Source organism: Pteronotus mesoamericanus, unplaced genomic scaffold (assembly GCF_021234165.1).
Source record: "Pteronotus mesoamericanus isolate MK-2021 breed Mesoamerican mustached bat unplaced genomic scaffold, CSHL_Meso_final contig_182, whole genome shotgun sequence".
NCBI lineage: Eukaryota > Metazoa > Chordata > Mammalia > Chiroptera > Mormoopidae > Pteronotus > Pteronotus mesoamericanus.
Window position 1 is genome coordinate 29,007,951 of NW_026555078.1, and position 18,353 is coordinate 29,026,303.

At 43.3% G+C, this 18,353-nt stretch overlaps 1 protein-coding gene across 2 annotated transcripts in view; it reads right to left on the reverse strand.

The window, feature by feature from the left end:
* Positions 1-18,353, reverse strand: part of DAAM1 (dishevelled associated activator of morphogenesis 1) — a 149,801-nt gene that overhangs the window by 17,806 nt on the left and 113,642 nt on the right. The window contains exons 14-18 of one of the 2 annotated variants that reach the window (XM_054567490.1): positions 17,740-18,042; positions 17,370-17,477; positions 11,936-11,965; positions 10,770-10,876; positions 3,728-3,812 (exon numbers count right to left, since the gene is read on the reverse strand). In XM_054567490.1, coding sequence (XP_054423465.1) covers positions 3,728-3,812; positions 10,770-10,876; positions 11,936-11,965; positions 17,370-17,477; positions 17,740-18,042 — 633 coding nt within the window. The remainder of the gene's footprint in view (positions 1-3,727; positions 3,813-10,769; positions 10,877-11,935; positions 11,966-17,369; positions 17,478-17,739; positions 18,043-18,353) is intronic. The other variant, XM_054567491.1, reaches the window with a different exon arrangement.

The following is an 18,353-nucleotide window of genomic DNA, read 5'->3' on the forward strand; positions in this document are numbered from 1 at the left end:
GGAACTACAGGGGAGGAGGTGGATGACAGGAGGTTGGGAATATATTCCAGCAGAGGGCGCATCAGGTGCCGGGGTCTGGCACAGGCAAGGACAGTGGAGGAGGGAAGCTGGGGTCAGGGTCAGGGGGTAGCACAGGCCTCGGAAGAAGCTCAGTCTTTATTTTGAGGGTACTCGGATAAACTGAAAATCTTAAGTAGAGGAATACATTTGCATTTCAAAAAGGTTACTGGGCCTGAAGAATGGAGCCAGAATGAGAAGGCACTGAAAGCTTGTGGGGGTTGTGATTAGATGGCTGAGGCAGTAATCCAGGTGAGAGATGATGGTGGCCTGGATTGGGTGGTGGAGAGAATCTAGAGCTCTTCCGGGGTTTTGAACAGAACTGGTCTGGCTTTCGTGGATGGATGAATTATGGTAGATGGGAGTCAGAAGGATGAGGTCCAGGCTTCTGGCTTAGGCAGCAATGTATACGGAGTGTAACAGAAAACCCGAGAGAGAAGGCTGAGGAAGGGTGTGTAGGGGGAAGGTGAGTGTAGTGTTTGAAATACTGGCAAGAGAGCCAAGTAGTGATTTCTAGTAGGCAGGTGGACCGATGGGTCTGAAATCCTAACCTGTTTTGAAGACAAAGCCTTGGTGCTGGCTGTAACATGCACGCACGTGAGTGAGGCAACCTGGACAGCCGTCAAGAGAGAAAAAGCAGGGCTCCAGCGAAGCCAGCATTTAAGGGGCAAGGCCAAGAAGAGGAACCTCAAAGGAGGCAAGAGGGGCTTTCGTGGAATCACAGGACCAAAGGAAGAAGGCGTATCATCAGGAAGCAAGTGTCCATCACTGTCACACACCACCAAGAAATCCAGGAAGATAAGGACTGCAAAGTGCCCCCTGGCTTCAGCAACAAGGACTTCGTGTGTTCTTAGTGAGAACAGCTTCAGGGAGGTGGGGGAGACAGACTGCAGGGAGTTGAAGAGTCAATAGGAGGTGAGTGGGACAGGCTTTCAAGAACTTAGGCTGTGCCCAAAGAGAGAGGACAGCAGCTGGATGGGGATGTGCGGGCTTAAGGGGGGGGAGGGGTGTGTGTGTGTGTGTGTGTGTGTGTGTGTGTGTGTGTGCACGCGCGCGCGCGGGGCCACAGAGAGAGAGAGAGAGAGAGAGAGAGAGAGAGAAGCTGAGATTCGAACAAGTTATGCGTCAAGAGGGAGAGGGGAAAGATCCAGGAGAGGGGCAGGGTCTCCGATCCGGCCAGGTCCCTGAGCAGGTGGATGGGACGGACCAGGGACACTCCTCCTTCCTAACGGTGTGGAAGGGGTGGGGGAGATGGATGCGCATGCCAGGGAGTTCAGAGGTCTGGTGGCCTGATGGCTTCTGGTCATTCATGTTCCGGTGTTGAAGCAGTGACAGCGGACAGGACAAGAATCTTCTTGCTTTTCCTCAGTGCAGGGAGGGAAGGTAGTAGGCAAGGGCAAGGAAGAAGGGAGAAAGAAAAAAAGGCTTGTTTTTCCCCTGTAATGTGGAGTTTTACCTACTGGGAAAGACATTTCAGTTCTAGTCTTAGGTATTGCCCCCACTCATTAAGCCGAGCCCAGAGGCCCCTGTTCAGGATAACCCGCTCACTAAACCCTCTATCCTTATGTACAAAAAAAATAGGAAGAGGAACATGCTAAAGGCTCAGTCCTTCTCAAAACACAGACAAACAACAGACTGTGCATGGATAGTTTTAAAAGAGTGTTAGACAAACACCAAAAAAGAGTGTGTTGATCTCATCTGAACTTTGAGCCCAGTAGCTAAAAGCAGCAGGAGAGGAGGAAATGAATATGGCTCAAACGCAAATCAGAGAGAAGAGGGAAGAGACGGTGGCTTCAGTGCTTGTCTGGGAAGAGTGCTGTATGAAGGAAAAGAAAACAGAGGAGAAATGGCAGAATCAGGAGGAAAAGGAAGAGCATGAGAGATGAGCAGAGCGTGAGACAAAGGATCACTGGAGATGCCAGGCTGAAAGCACCCTAATGGCCAGATTCTGCTTCAGTAGACTGATTTTCTTCCTTGTATTTATTTGAAGTACATTCTATTTGCACTGCAAGCCCTTTTGGCAATATTCTGAAATCCTTTCCCTCAAGGAGGAATTTTGCTGGATGCAATTTCACAGTAAACAGATCTTGTGGAATGTTAAACACATGACCTTGTCAATAGGGGCTGAAGGCCTAAAGACCAAGGCAGCGTTCCGCACAGCTCTCAGCTCCGGGCAAGCACCTTCCGGTGCAGGCAACTGCGGTGCCGGCCACTGGGGGCTGGGAGGGGCAGAGGCTGCCCTGACTGGTATACAGCGGGGGAAGGAGGAGTAGGTGGAGGAGCTATAAAATTCTCTGAAAAATGAATCTGAGGTTTAGGAATTACTTATAAACTATTCACATACAGAACATCCCAACAGACTTGGAAATGTCATAATTAACTATTTTGACAACCAAATCAAACTTTAAAGGCCAGCACGAAGTTTTCTCATGGCTAAGTGTGAGGGTTTTCACCTAGGACAATTGCAGCTACAGTGGCTTCAGGGGGGGCAGGTCCATTCAGTTGCGGTGACAGTGTACCCACCGTTCCCCCTGCTTCGTGTCTGAGGCCTATCAGGACATCAGTGAGAACTATTAAAAATGTACACACAGACAGACGCCCCACCTGGAGCAGTCTCGCCACCCAGGATCACTGTCAGCAACACTAAATATTCTCCTCTTCTGCTCCTGGGAGCTGAGCATGCCTCCAGTCAAGCCCTCAAGCTCAGCCTGGAATCGTGACTGTTTGTGTCCAAGTCAATCTTAAGTGTACTTGCTTCCAACAAACACGGACCCCATAACCAAAGTCACTCAAAATATGATTCTGTCCCCAGGACAATGAGACAAGCAGACAGAACAGTCTTAGAGCATTCGGAGACTATCTCGCCAGAACAAGAGACAGGCGATAATCCCCAGGATACCTGCTAGTTAACAACACTGTCATTTGCGGGGCAAATGAACAAAGCTGCTGAACAATACATGACATAGTTGGAGGGGCCGCACAGAGCGCGTTACAGAAGTACTGCATGGAGGGAGGCTAGGTCACCCCACTCGACTTGCCTGCCAAGGATAATACAAATTATCTCCAAATACCATGAACAAGGTGCGTGCTGACTGTATGTAAACCCGCCCCATCCTTGCTAGTCCTGGCAAATGAACGTACTGCCATTTGTGACACAAGGGTGCTGTGCGATTTAGAGGTGAGGCTGAGCCCCAAAGAATTTAAACCCCACCTTATGACATATGAGTATTTAGATGTAGATGACACTGCTGGGGGTTTAACGGGGGTTTTGTGGTTGTGAGAATGGCGAGCCAAGACCGAGACACACGTGTGATCTCATAGTGCTAGTGAGATTCTTAATATTCCTGTGGAAAAGATTTTCCACTAAAGCCAACAGATGCCTATGACCTACAAAGGCATAATAACTTAGCAGCAGCATGAGGGACAGAGCTGGCATTGTGGATCCTGGGCATTTGACAAACTTGTTACCTTACTTCTCACCAGTCATTCTGAGGAACACGGGGAGAATAAAGTCATATAATTTCCTAATAGCACCCTATGGGACCTGGGCTCAACCTCCTCCATTCAGAGATGAAGGAGCCTTCTATCAGCAACAACCAGGTTTTCTCACTCTCACTCCCTGCTGAAAGTCAGCTGTCACTTGCGCTCTGAGGTATGTCTGGCAGCTCACCTGTTCCAACATGTCCTTGGGAAGATCTTCTTGCTCGTCCATTGTTAGAATTGCCCGTTTGATTTCATCATTGGATAATTTCAACCTGGAAAAAGAATATTTTATTTTTGTTGTTAATGATACTGGCTCGCACATTAAAATTTAATGGAAGATCATTCATTTTGCTACTCCAGCTGCTGATTTTCAAGTACTGTTTTGCTCGAAAATCTCTCAGTGAAAGCTTATTTCCTGACAATATTGCACCTAAAAATAGTATTTTTGAAACGGCTTTCACATTCTTTCAGGGCTTTGTAATGCTCTGCTGACACAGTGAACAAAGCTGTTATGTTCTATCGTTTAGTTTCCTCAAGCAAGGGATTAGCAGGTGGGGCGGGGCAACACCCATGCACACCATTTTCTTTAATGTATCCATGAATTGCTGGTGAAAGAGGAAAAGTAAAATCTTAATTTGATTATACACCAGGAGTGTTGAAAGCTTGCGGTTATATTAAAAATGGATTTAAATAAGTTCAGAATTTTTGTTATTAAAAAAATTGAATCGTTAATATACAAAATAAAATGTACAAGCACTTCCTAGTTGAGTTTTCCCATGTTATTTCTTCTGAACTTCAAAATAGCTGTGATGATTGTTTTTTTTTGTACTAAAGGAAGAAACTGAGACTCAGCATAGTTAGGCAATTTGCCCACAGTCACATATATAGAAAGTGGCAGTATCTTACACAAACCCAACATTCTTGATTGCTAGTCTCAAATTCTTCGTATAAATATTGTTCTCCTAAAATATCTCATAGGGAAGGACTTAAGCAAAAACACAAATCTGTTTTCTGTGTACCATAAATTTATATGATTTCCTAATAAAATTAAGGACGTATTGATTATGTCAGGACACCAGAGTGTTGACTATAAAGCCATGAAATTAAAAAAGAAAAATGTGTTTTTAGTAGATACAACCAATAGTCATAACCAGGGCAAAAATGTTTTAATCAGATTATTAGCTGTAACAGTAGAATTATTCTTTTATTTTCAAATATTAGACCCATACTTTAAAAACTCACTTCCTTATAAGCCCCCACTAATGTGACATTTTAATGTCATTTGATCTGTTCTTCTAGTCTGTGATCTTCAAGAAGAATAACATTTAGGACTAGAGAGAAAGACGCAAGCACAAATACAGAGCAAGATGTACAGCCCTCAAATGTGACATCTGAGGCCAGAGTCCTGGCATCAGCCAGGCTGGGCCCCACCCTGGCTCTGACATTTCTTGGCAAATGTGACCTTGAAGAAAGTTTTTCATTAGCCTCAGTTTCCTCATCTATAAAACAAAGATAATAATAACTACATCTAAATAAAGGAGAGCATGTGTGTAAAGTGAAATAATACTCGTATATGTAAAATATTTAGCGTGGTGCCTGGCCATAGAAGGGCTCGATACACTGTATAATACACTCTATGAGGGAGATTTTTCTATACCAGAGGAAAAAAGGTAGCTATACTTATGGAACCTTAACAGTCACATGCAGTTATTTGATCATTCAACAGGGCTTAGTAGGGTTATGATGAACAATCCCCCAAGTACTCTTATACCGATTATTTCATCATAGTTTCCGCTCTCCATACACTATCCATTAAGCCTGGGAGTATTAAAAAGAATGAGAAGATGTGGTATTTACTTTAACGGTGAGTAAAATGTTTGAGAGAATCAAATGATAAGCTGAAACACTCAGGACGCAAGAGTATGTAAAGCACACGATACACGAGGGGGCTGGATGAGAGCAGGGCTGGACACAGAGGCTACAGGGGGAGCACAGAACGCCCGCGGAGCCTGCCCTCGGCACCTCTCGCGCGCCCTTTCCTCTAGACTTGGACAGGATCTTGTTAAAACCATCCATCCTGCCATTTAAACTGAACGTTGTTTCATCTGGGAATCCTACTTTACTAATATCATGCTCTTCTATTTCATGTTTTCATATCCAAATATAGCATGAAGGCAGCAAGCCCAATTGTCTATGTTCTAAAAATAAAAATAAAATAAAATAAAATAAAATAAAATAAGGCCTATTCTATTGCCTGGTCACGTTGTGGTACCATCAGAACTCCTGGGCTGTGGACAGCAACCCTGGCCCTGAGCAGACTTCCCGGATTGTTTCAGTCACCCGGGGACAGTCAGTGACCTGTAAATTTGATGTTCACTAAAACATCACGGTGGAAAAGCCCCAAACTTAAATGGAGCAGTTAGGCAAGTTAAAATGTATGACAGAAAAATACCCGTATCCCAGCACCGAGGCCTCCACCATAAACGTCCTGGTCGCCCTCGGTTCCCAGACACCAAAGGCTCTTGAGTCAGTTAAGCGCAAACACCGCGGCGCGGCCCTGAAAGGCCGAGGAAGAAGAACGCCAGGGAAGGCTGCAACGGCCACTAATGAAAACCAACTGGCTGTGCAAACGCCTGTAGTCATCATGAGAAAAGCTCCGCTTATAAGAAAAAAATAAATTAGTTCTGTGTCTTTCTCACACTAAGCTGAAGAAACCACTTTATGGTACAGTTCTGCTGAGTCCTTCTGTTTTGCATTTAAAAGAAAAAGAGCTGAAAATCAGAGTGAGAACAATACTTGAAGTATCAGATTTGCATTTCATTAGCTCCCCATATGGAGTGCAGAACTTCTTGCTTTTGAAATTGTATATATTTATGCTCCTCAACTCCCCCCCCCCACCCCCCTGAGAGGCTGTCTGGACTAAACACTAGCTCTAATTCATGACAATTTTGCTTTCTCTTAATGTGGCCCACAAAGAGACCTGAGATTTTAATGGATAGTACTTAAGAAAATCTACCTGTCAACATACTGCCTTGCACGTGGCCTGTTGGAGCAGACAAAGGAACTGTACCTTTGGGGAAAGAGGAGAAGGGTATGCCGCCCTCCGGGATGGTTCCATAGGTTGCTGAGTTCTTAGTATCATCTGTCATTCACAGAATGAGCTGCTAATCTCTGTAATTTAAGGACCCTACCAGTTCTAACCTTTTAATTGCTTTTAAAGCTTGGCAGTGTTCTGGTGTGCTGCAGGGTGGCAACTTCTGAGACATCCACTTCAGCTTTCTTTACAAGGCAGGAAACAAACCGGCCATTTCAAAACAGTATTTAAATCTACCTTGCTCTATTCAAGTATTTCAAAAATGTGCCAAGAGAATTGAAACATCCAGGCGTAATTACAGTAAGTTAGGGATGGATGGCTACATCAGCCTTAGCTCTGCTTCAGTGGATTTAAGCCAAATCCTCCTACTTTAAAGTAGCTTTTTGTGGTTTACTACACCCTGGCTGCCATGTTAAGTGAGCATCTGGAAAAAAAGAATGGCAGGACGCTTTATAAAAGTGTTTTTTGGGTGGGTTCATTTTGCAACATGAACTGGCTTCCAGGTTTCCTTCTGTCTCTTTTATTTTTTTCCCCCCTTTTGGAAGGGAGAGGCCTGTTGTAGGGAATGAAGCCGCGTGGATTTTAGATTGCCACATGTCGCCCACAGACATGCAGCAGAAAAGCTGTTGCTCACTCTGCCGAGGGCCTGAGGAATGAGCTCTCATTCCACTCTCTTCTCAAGCCTGTGAAAGGCAGGGTCCCTGGTGGCTGGGAGCTTCCGATTCAAACTCCTACCTTCCAGGCACTCTCTCACTGGGAGCTCGAGTAACCCTGGCCACTCATGCTGTGAGCATCTAAAAAGGGCCTGTGCCTTCCCCCTGCTTAGCCCCGGGATGGGAAGGGCTTTCTTCCTGACTGTCTGCCCAGCCTCAGGCCAGGCTGTGGCAGGCGCCTCTGACCGAAGGGTCCCCAACCACTGACTCCTGTAGTGTGTGTGGGTGCGAAGGGCTTTTAAGGATAACCAAACACTGTGAACATATGTACTCATTAAAATGGAAAACACCAGACATTTCGCTGTGGTGAAATTTGGTGTAATGACTGCATTGTTGGGAATTCAATTCCTAGTCAGCAAGATAAGGAACAGTTGCCATCCTTCTGGAATGAAATAAGCAGAAAAGAAGACAGACAGTGATTGGGGAATGGTAAGAAATCTTGACACCAACTCGGAGACGTTCCCACTCATTGTCCCCATGCACAGAATCAGCCCCCGCGCCCTGTTCAGAGTCTCTTCATCCCTCTCAGCTCTGTCCCTCCCCAGGCCTTGCCTGGTCAAAAGGAAGCGCCTCCCACCTGCTGGCCGCCTTTGCCCCCAGTTCCTGACCCATTCCAACCCACCCTGAGAACCGTTGAGGGATCGAACTTGCAATTTTATTAAAACAAAGTGATCTCCTCCCAAACAAACTGCACCGATTTCTGATCTCAGAGGCACATAAACAGGCCACTGACTGAGCAACTACCACATATGACAAACATGATGCCGGGTCTAATTCTCCCAAGCCCACTGCAAGGTGACCACTTGCCTCATCTCCACTTCACAGATGAGGAGGGCATGGCTCGATCTGGGGCCGACCCTTGTCCTCACGAAGGCCCCGGGCGAGGCTGCAGGCCCTCCTGCCTGGTCTCATTCAATCCAAGTGAGAGCGGTCTGCTGCAGTTACAGGGCTCTCGTCATTAGCAGCTGATACCCCTTCGGTCCTTTTTATCCTGCGGCAACGCCTCCCTGGAACGGCCTCCACACCCCCCGCCCCCCGGCCCCGGTCACATAACTGTTATCGCCCTTTGAAGCCCACTGTAGGAAACCCTGCCAGTGCCCCTCACACTTGGCTGAGCTCCTGTCTCCTGCCAATCAGACCAGTCGAAGCCCTGAACTGTTCACAAGCCATCTCGCCTGGGTCATCTTTCCTCTCCAGTCAGCCATGAACTTCCCAAGGCAGCCATGCGGTCTCAAGTGTGGGTACATCCGATGGCACCTGGCAGAGTGCCAGGCAAACAGATGCTTCAGAGCGGTAACTCTCTAAGAAAAAAGTATCAAACGTGCTCTCACAGATCTCAGGTAGCCCTCCCGTAAACCCCTTGCTCCTTCAGTGGGTAGGAACGCAGTGCCAACAAAAAGGGAAGAACAAAAGCAAGGAAAACTGCTGACTGGCTAAAAGACCTAAATGAAAAAAATAAATTAAAATTAAACCTGCTTGATTTCTGTTACCTTTACTGTCGCATATGTAGCCTGTCAGCCCCGTGCTGTCCTAAGGAGAGAGCTAAACCTACTGATCACTGAGCAGAAAAGCATGTGTTAATGAATCCTCTGTGGGAGGGAAGGTTTGAGAACCTGATCAATAAAGCTCAATTACCATTAGGTCAACTGAGACTCAAAATGACTCTGTTATGCACAATAACTTTTAATTATGCACATTGTAATAGCACTTATTCATTAAATTGGATTTTAATAGGTAATCTAACAAACACGAGGCAAGTTCTTAAAACTGTCTTCTAGAGAGAGAGTTCAGACACATTCAAGTTCTAAGTCACTTTAGACTCTGACCCTTTTGAGGTAACAAGGGAATTACATACCACAAGTATGAAATAATTCCTTCAATTATGGGATGGGAAATTTGCCAACAAGAGATGTAACCTTATCTGTAACTAGTGTTAATTACCCTAGTTGGCACCTAGTACTGAGAATAATCTTCCTGTAAGGAACTGGGTCACAAATTAATTTATACTCCTTTGAGCACTTAAATATTACAGAAATCCAAGAGTGATAGCTCCCTTTGTCAAATTGTTTTAAAGTATTCCTCTAGAAGATATAGGAAAAAAATTTTAGAATTAAAGTAAACCTTTCCCCCAATTTTCATTTTATTTTGCCGTTAAGAATGTTATTTGCAAAAAGAAACTGAAATAAAACAGTGTGTACACTACGGAGGAAAAACAAGAGAACTAGAGGGAAAACAAGAGAACCTCCGACTGTTTTCAGTGTGTCTTCCTGAACACGTGGCCAGGGAGCTACAGCTGCGATAAGCGCAGGGTGGGGCCCTCACACAGTCTCCTTTCTTCCAGAGACAGAAATGAAATGCTAGCCAACAGGGTGGTTCATGTTACCTTACTAGTTGTTTTAAAATTCAGGGATCTCACTAGGCTTCAATTTCTTTTTCACTAAAAGAAACATTTGGTCCCTGAAGTAATATATATCTGGCCAGCGATCAAGCTTCCATGCTGAAAACCAAGCAGCAGCTTTGTGTTAAAAGAAACTTACTCTAAGACCCTCAGAAAACTGACTACTACTTTCCCTCCTTACTCTCCCTGAAAGAGAAGTCACCTTATACCAGCCCCAAGGCATATACAACATTCTTTCTCAGACGTAACCAGTGGGATTTACACTTACAGCCTCCAAGTTCTTCTTCATTCACCTATAAGCATTAGGTATCTTTGCCTAATGAGAAAGTCCCTTTCAGAGAGAAGAAGAAACTAGGTCCAGATAGGCTACTTGAAATGCCCAAGACAACACGCAGTGACAATCAAGATTCCGGGCTCCCAAATTTCCTTTCTTTTTTTCAAGCTCCAAGGTGGTGATGGTTCACTAATTATAAGAAAGATTTCTGAACAGGGCTGAACTGACTAAATTAGCATTTCATTGAGGTTTGGATTTACATATTCTGTTAGTCATAAAACTGTTCAGAAAGAGTATGAAATATATATAACCTTGAAGTATAAAAAGATGACTTTATTACCAAAAGAAAAATAAAAAAAGAGGCTTCATCGTTGGCTCTGATTCTGTGACAATGTTTCTCAACAGCCAAAATAACTCTGAAGCCAAGAAGTATAAATAAAAGTAGAGTCTAGTTTACAGGCTACCTGGGAACCAACCAACAAACAAACAAACACAAACATTGACTTTGAATGCTCTGCTTTTTAAGTTTAGGAGCCTGCGGAAATTACACTCTAAGAAAGCAGGCAGCCAGCTCTGATAGATTCCACGGGGGAAAGTGAGCACCGCAGCTGCCCTCACCTCAGAGGGAGGACCGTCTGGAGAACGGCACCTCAGCAGAGTCCGGCTAAAAGAACAAGTTAAAAACATGTGTTTTGAAGTCACACGATAGAGAAGTTAGTCCTACCAAAAGTGTTTATTCAACAACAATACCTCGATAGAAGGATGTTGCAATTCTGAGCTCTCCGACCATCAATCACCGAAAGCTCTTTAACTTTAAGTTTGGAACTCAGTGTGTCATCGATGGCATCTGCTTCTTTCTATAAGAGCATGAAAGAAATCCATCAGAGTCAAACAGGGGCATTGTGACCTCAGACACACACTTTTCCTTTATATTTTCTAAGTACACACACATACACACACATACACACACACACACATCCATATATACAACGAAACTGAGGTGGTGAGGGGGGAGTGTAGGGAGGTGCTGGAATTGAAACAAAGACAAAAATCTAGTTGACAAAGGGAAATAATAAGAAAAGCTGACCACCCACATCTGAAAAAGCATTATCTGGAAGAACAAAGTGCTTCTAAGTTGAAGATGCTAAGTATGCATAAATTACCAGTGACTGGTCCCTTCTTTTGTCCCCCAGCTCCCAATACATAGCAGACAGAACTGTCATTATGAATCAGGCTCAGCTGAGGCCTGCCATTGCCGGTCCAGCCATTTGCAGGGCACATGCACCCCAGAACCATTTGTGTCCTGAACACTCAGAAAGCTGAACAAAAAAGACTCCCAAACATCTTCATGTGCAACAGGAAGCTCCCAAGCCTACACGGTACCTTTCGTTACCCTGCAGCCTGAGGGACAGCTCAGGCCTTAGTTCGACTACTTAACAGCGAACCACTACTTGCACACTCTGCTGCTGACCAGCAAGCTGTAAACAAGGATGGCCAGTCATAGCTTGTGGTGAAGCACAAAACAAGTACATATGCTACTGTTTGAGTAAACTGGATATAAAGGTAAAAACGTAGATTAACTTGAAAAATAGCAAGTTTGATTTTATTAGAGGTCCAAATCCATTTAAAAATGGATCATGGCATTTAAAAAAATGTAAGGAAAACAAGGAGCTCTGGAATTGATAACCATTTAGAAAACAAAGACAATGTGGACATTATAGTAGGAAGCACCATGTGAACAAGCTTAACAACTGTCCTTTGTCTTGATGAAATTTCAGTTAAGAGTTGAAACGCAGTGTGAAATTACCTAGACACTACATTACACCATCTGAACAAAACGGGATAATGAGACTTTCCCAGCTTACGTTGATCCAGGAAATTTACACTAAGCAAGGTTTACGTAGTAGTGCACTTACCTGCTTGGAGTTACTGTTCAGAAAGAAATCCTACAGCCATGGCAGAGGCATGGAAAAGGCAAATCAGATACATGCAGTTCAGAGATCACAGCAACAAATTTGTGAAAGACAAGGAAATCAGTGACATGGGGTTAAGAGGTGATTTATGCCCCTCGGGGCAGCAACAAGCGTTAATGGAGATGAGAGAGCCTGGCTGAAAATACAAGTAAGGGCGTGGTGCTGAGCACTCAGGCCAGAGAAAGAAGACAGCATGTGTTGTGCCTCATTTTCACTGGTGGAAAATCAAGTTTAGAATAGAAAGGGCTTAAAACATTCCAGAAAGACTCAAGCTGGGAAAGGAACACATCCTGTTTGAAGGAACCACTGGGCTCCATTTATTCAACACGACTTTCACTTGTTAAAAAACATCATTGAATCAACTTAAGGAAATTATTCTCATTGTCATATACTACCAGCAATATATATAGGGTGGAAGTAATCTTCTGTCTTCTTGTATCATAAGAAAGGATTATGAAAAGACAGAAGACTGGTTCGACAACATAGGTCACCAATATTGACCCTCAGTACCTCTCCAGAATCCAAACAATGCCTGTAGGTGCTACGGGGAGGTATGAGGAAAAAGACAGAAGGTACAATTGCCAGACAGTAAGGGATTCATGTGGTGTCCAGCCATCGGTGGCCCTGTCCCAACTGCCTCGGGGCTGTTGCAAGCATGCAAAAGTTGATAGCCTCTTGAAGTAGTCCATAGGAAAAAAAAAAAAGACTTAGAGTAAAGAAGAAAAAGAGGAAGAAGTAACTGACAAGTTATAAGAGAGTTAGAGCTTTCTTTGCATCTTTTTGCCATGATGGAACAAATGCAGCTTCAGTGTGCAAAACACACCTCAGCTTTCGGGCCAACCACTTGCACAACCAGCTTTGCTCAGCCAACACCTCAAGGCCTCACCGGTCCTGGCAGCACCGCCAGGGCCAGCCTTGAAAAGATGGCTTGTTTCTTGTCATTCTTCTTTTGGGAAACAAAATGTGCCCTCCTCTGGCTCCACCCACACAAGAAGGGACTGCTTTTCTCGAATGGCATTTCAAAAATAATTTGGTGACCATGAGAAAACTTTCTTCTCCTCTGATGTCACAGTTTTCTTTTGTCCTTGTTGTCATTGTCCATTTTCCTACTCTGCGGCTCCTTAGAACTCTTTCTCTGTAAAAGCAGTTTCTCCTTTCAAGGGCAGAAAAAACTATGACAACATGAACTCCATGAGGTCTTATCCTACTTTTTCTCACTCAAAGAGACAGGCTGCTAGTTGAATTTAGATCTGGTTCCCACTGCCTAGCCTTCAAAAAAGAAACTTCTCTGGCAAATCTCCCTATATTCCCATTATCAAGAAACTGAGATTTCTGACCCCTCAATGGGCCATGGAATCAGGCAGCTATCAGTAACTACGTGTACCAGCACTCAGTCTGTCTGTAACATTAGGTCAACAACTGGATTATTAGTGTGAGGATAAAATGTGATAATGCATGTAAAGCATTTTGTACAGTACCTGACACACAGTGATGAGCTCAATACTTGGAAGCTGTCATAAAACTATCTTATATTTCAAGCTGATGATCAAGTTCTTTTTTTCTCCTATTGCTCTGCTTTCAACTGAGCTGAAGGACGGTTGGTCAAGATCTATTTGTAATCGGCAGCAGCAGTGAGTGTTAACAGTTAATAGCTAAGTAATGTATCTTATCTTTCCAGGGGTGAGGATGAGGAATGCCAAGGGAGAGTTTGGTTAATTTGTTAGCCTTGCAGTTCCCCTTCTTTAAGAGTCCTTGAATCATCACATTTTAAATGAAATCATAAAGCTTATTAGATGGGGTATATAAAAAATAACAATGTTTCCAGGACTACTTCAAATAAGCTAACATTCTTTTATTAAAAAAGTTTAAATTCTTCACTAACTGGCTTGGACCAACATGATAGAATCTTCTGTATTTGGCGCCACGAAACAGGATGTCTGATATTTCCAGATGATTTTCGATGGAGAGCTTCGGAAGTTGAATACAAGTAGGAAGTTGGGACTTGCGCTTTCAAGAACTAGTACTGATAGCTTCCTACAGGTAGGGTTCCACAATGAAATGATGACTCAACACTTCTGGGATAATAATAACCCTTACATGAATGGTTCTTAATCTTCTTGAGGTTGAGATTCCTTTGTAAATCTGGTAAAAGATGGGGATCCCTCTCCAGAAAAATTCATACACTAATATTTTTATAAACTGCATTTGATTAACTCTTATCCTGGAATCCAGTTATAGAACCTCTAACTTATACTTTAGTCTTAAGAAAAACCATCATTTACTATTTTCTCTTTGGCATTCATGTGCCATAGTTAAGGACCAAGAATACTGATATAAATATCCTAAATCACAATTTTTTACTGTGGAAACTAGATGTAGAGAATAATAAGAAATGTAAAAAGAACAAAAAGAAAAATTCTTTGACCACTCACAAAAATCAAAAGATACCATTAAAAGTTTCAAAAGGGACCCCAAAAATGATTTGTATATTACATATTAGCTGGAGAGATCAAACGGTGGAGCCTGAGGTAGCAGTTACCCTTTGTGCCCAAAGTCAGAGCAGAAAGGCTTTCTATGTGCTGACAATAGAACCTGTAAAGAAGCGGGGGGTCCTCAGGCAAACAGCAGGGGAGAAGAATGAAGACAGTGAGCTGGTAATTTATTGCTACAAAGATACGACTCCCTTTTGGCAAATGTCAAGTTCATTTCCCTCTGTCCAACTACATGGATAGGGAGAATGAATTTATAACATCTCAAGATAAAATTTCCAACAGAACCACGATGAAGAGTGTTTCATTGTATATGAAATAGTATTATTATGCAATGTTCTACATTATATAATAAAATTAAGTCTTTTGTATCTGTCTGTATAATATAGTTTTAATGAGAAAAGGGTTTTGAGATTAAAGAAATTGACTTTCAAACGAACTTTTGGAATGTGAGCAGGGCAATAACTGTGCGCTACTAAATTCCATTTCGTGTGGCATATAAGCTTACATAATCAGCTCTGTACAACTTTGGTATCCACACACACACGAAAAAGGTCCTGAATAAGAATGGTCTTGTTCTTAAAACTGCAGTTAAGTAAAAATCCTTTTCAAAACCCGACCTTCATAATGAGTAAAACCATCGCATAAGAACAACGTGAAACTAGGAATTATGCTACTTCTATACCTGACTGTGTCACCTGTTTGGACACTGAGTACACACTGGGCCATTTTTTATTTTCTGTGAAATAGGAATAATACTCACTTCATAGAACTGGGGTGAAGACTAAATTAAAAAATAAGTATGAGAGCTCCTTGAGAACTAAACTTTATAGTTGATGAGACTGGAAGCGGTATATATTGTACACAGTAGCAAACTGATTATCAATTTTGATTATCATCTTTTAGTTTATCTTATGGCTATTTAAGAGTTTCTCTCATCTTCCCTTTTATACTCCAAGTTGCACTGTAGGCCTGTACAACAGGCCAGTTTGATACGTTTGCATCATTTGAAGTACTTCATATACAAAACAGACAGCATAAATATTTGTCCTGTTTTTAATGATAAGGATATTTCTCAAATCAATGGAACATATCGTGTGTGTTTGTACATATATTTATATCAAATCTTTCCTAAATGTGATTAATCTGTGTTCACTTAAATTAAACTGATCTGATACTTGAGATCTTTTCCCCCGAACTCTTCCTCTGTGTAGCACGCATACAGACAGTGGCATGCATGTGTTCCATTCCTCTCTGAGAAATTTACTGGGCCCAACCAGATGAAGTCGAGACTCTGACCAGAGTTTTTAACTATGAAGGGAATAAAGGAGATACCATAGAAAAAAATAGGTTCCCAGTATTCATTTGGGAGTAGAAAAGAAAGCAGTTCAAGTGTGATAATCACATAGTAGTTTGCCAAGACTAAAATGCAAATGCATAGGTCTTTGACGTTGTCATCAGTTATGAGACTAGGGGACATTCAATGACAGGCACCCTGTTTCCTTTATTCTGTCCTACGCCTTCCTACTATAATGCCTGCATCTTTCGATTTTCTGTCTCTTGACATTCAGTAAATTAAATGGCTTAAATTTGGGAAATATATTTATGGTTTAGAAGTTCTCACCTCAGATTCCTGCACAAAGAGAAGAAACATACTTGAATCAAGCCGAGCAGGTGTGTTGAAATTTTTCTCTAGGAAGTACTATTGAAAATGTCATAAATGACTCTACTTACCAGTCTACTTAGTGTTAAGTACAACTGAAATGTTCTGGTCTTTCCTGACTAGAATGACTACTGATTACTTAAACAGTGATTGGTTGCTAGGAGACAATTACCCAGTTGCCAGGCTTTCTGCAATCCTGTCTCCCAGAGCTCTTGAGAACTGTCCACATATTTGTCCCAGAGCATTTTGGCAGCATCCTTGTGCACCTTCTGCTGAAAGCCAGTTAATTATGAGTCTTATAAACTTGGGTCTTTCAACCACCTGCCTTCATAATAAATGCAATCCGCATGCTCAGACTTGAATAGCATCATTTGGAATAACTGCTGTTCTCCCTTCCTTTAATTTACCTCCCAAACCCTCACCTTCAGCAACCAAAATGGACCAGTATTAGCGACTGAAACTGAAGTAGGAAATCAATAGGGCATGTAATGAGGTCAGGAAATTATTTGAATCTACCAGGAGATCAGATAAAATATCCTAAGGCTCCAAGTCAAAGTCCAGGGAATACCTTCCCTTGACAGCAGAGAGAGGAGGCCCTTTGTAGCCAATCAGAACCGAGTTTGCACTGAGCACATGTTGCAGGAGGGCTCTAAACACACTCTATTTCAAAGGTAAAGTGTCTTGCTTCCTGGATAATGTCTTATCGACTTCTGAGTCAATCACAGTCAGGACACAGTAACAACTTCTCTCTAGGTTCTAGCTAGCTGCCAAACGTTAGTCATTTACCAACCTTCATGTTTCTAAAGATTCCACCTATTTGAGACAAGTAGTCCATTTCTGATAATAATCATTTGCTATATATATTTTTAAAAGTCAGATAAACTAAAATGGCTTCAGAAATAAACACTATTTTGACTAAGTGCAAGTGATACTAATATACAGAACTTCTGCCCATGTGGACAAGGTCTTGGACACCCACCAGGGTATGAAGCTCCCTAAGAAGCAGCTTATATATGTATACCTTCGACATGTTCACACACCCATGCACTGACAGGCACACATGTGTGGACACATACACCATGCTGCCTTGCAGGAACATGCCAGGGTAGACTGAACAGCCGAGAACTAAGATGCCTATCATGTTATGGTTGTGTCAGATGGCCTGGGGATCATGCACCGGGACGTGTTTTTCCTTCTGTAGCATCTGGAGAGCACATGCTGTTACCTGCTGTCTTTGGTAGGCAGAGAATGTTCGTTCCAGGTCTTCAAGATCTAGAATTTTGAAGACTTTTGTATCATCGATTTCAGTCCATACAGTTCCTTCCAGTTTGTTCTGCAAACATTAAGTTAGTAAGTGCTAGGGTTTACAGCTGCACACAAAAAGAACAGGCATGGCTATATTTTCAAATGCTGCTATTTCCAATTTTTCATTCTACCAGATGCGCAAAGTGAGCTGGCTTCAAACAACACGTCCTATATTTCAGAAGCTTTATCCCTTAAATATCTGAGCGGGCGGGAACCCCGCGTCCACACTAGCCAGCACAGCGAGCTGCCAATGCCATTCATCAGAGGGGCAACCGGAGCAAAGGGCTTACCTCGGGCAGCTTGGACCAATTGAAGGATTTCAGGGCATTGGTGGGTTGAGGAATGTTTTTCTTCTTCAGTGTCAGACCCAGCGGAGCACCAGGAGGCGGCATGATTCCCCCTAAGGGAGGGGGCCCTGGGGGAGGAGGAGGCCCACCAGGAGGGAGGGGAGGGGGCGGAGGAGGAAGCATGCCCCCTGGGAGAGGAGGGGGTGGCGGGGGAGGGGGAAGGAGAGATCCTGGCACAGAGGAGGGAAAGGGCCCCCCTGGGGCCCCAGGTGAGGGTCCCCCTGGGATTGCAGCACAGACAGCCCTCTGCAGAGAGAAAACAGAAAGAGAGAAATTCAGTGGAAGGAGTGAATTCATTGGATGGTTTTGAGAGTCTGATGCTTTGCCTCAAATCATAGAGAAATTCACACCTCTGAGAATGTGGGTTTTGAGGAACACTAAGGAAAATAGACCTTCTAGGCCTTGGTGGGCTCTATTGGGTCAGACCTTTGTATTTGGCACTCTAGGCTTGTTTGCAAAGCGATAACATGCCTCTCGCTTCTTGAACCATTGACTGGTTTGGTTTTCATGAAATCGGTTTTCATTTTAACTCTGCTCTATATTAGAGGATCTGTATT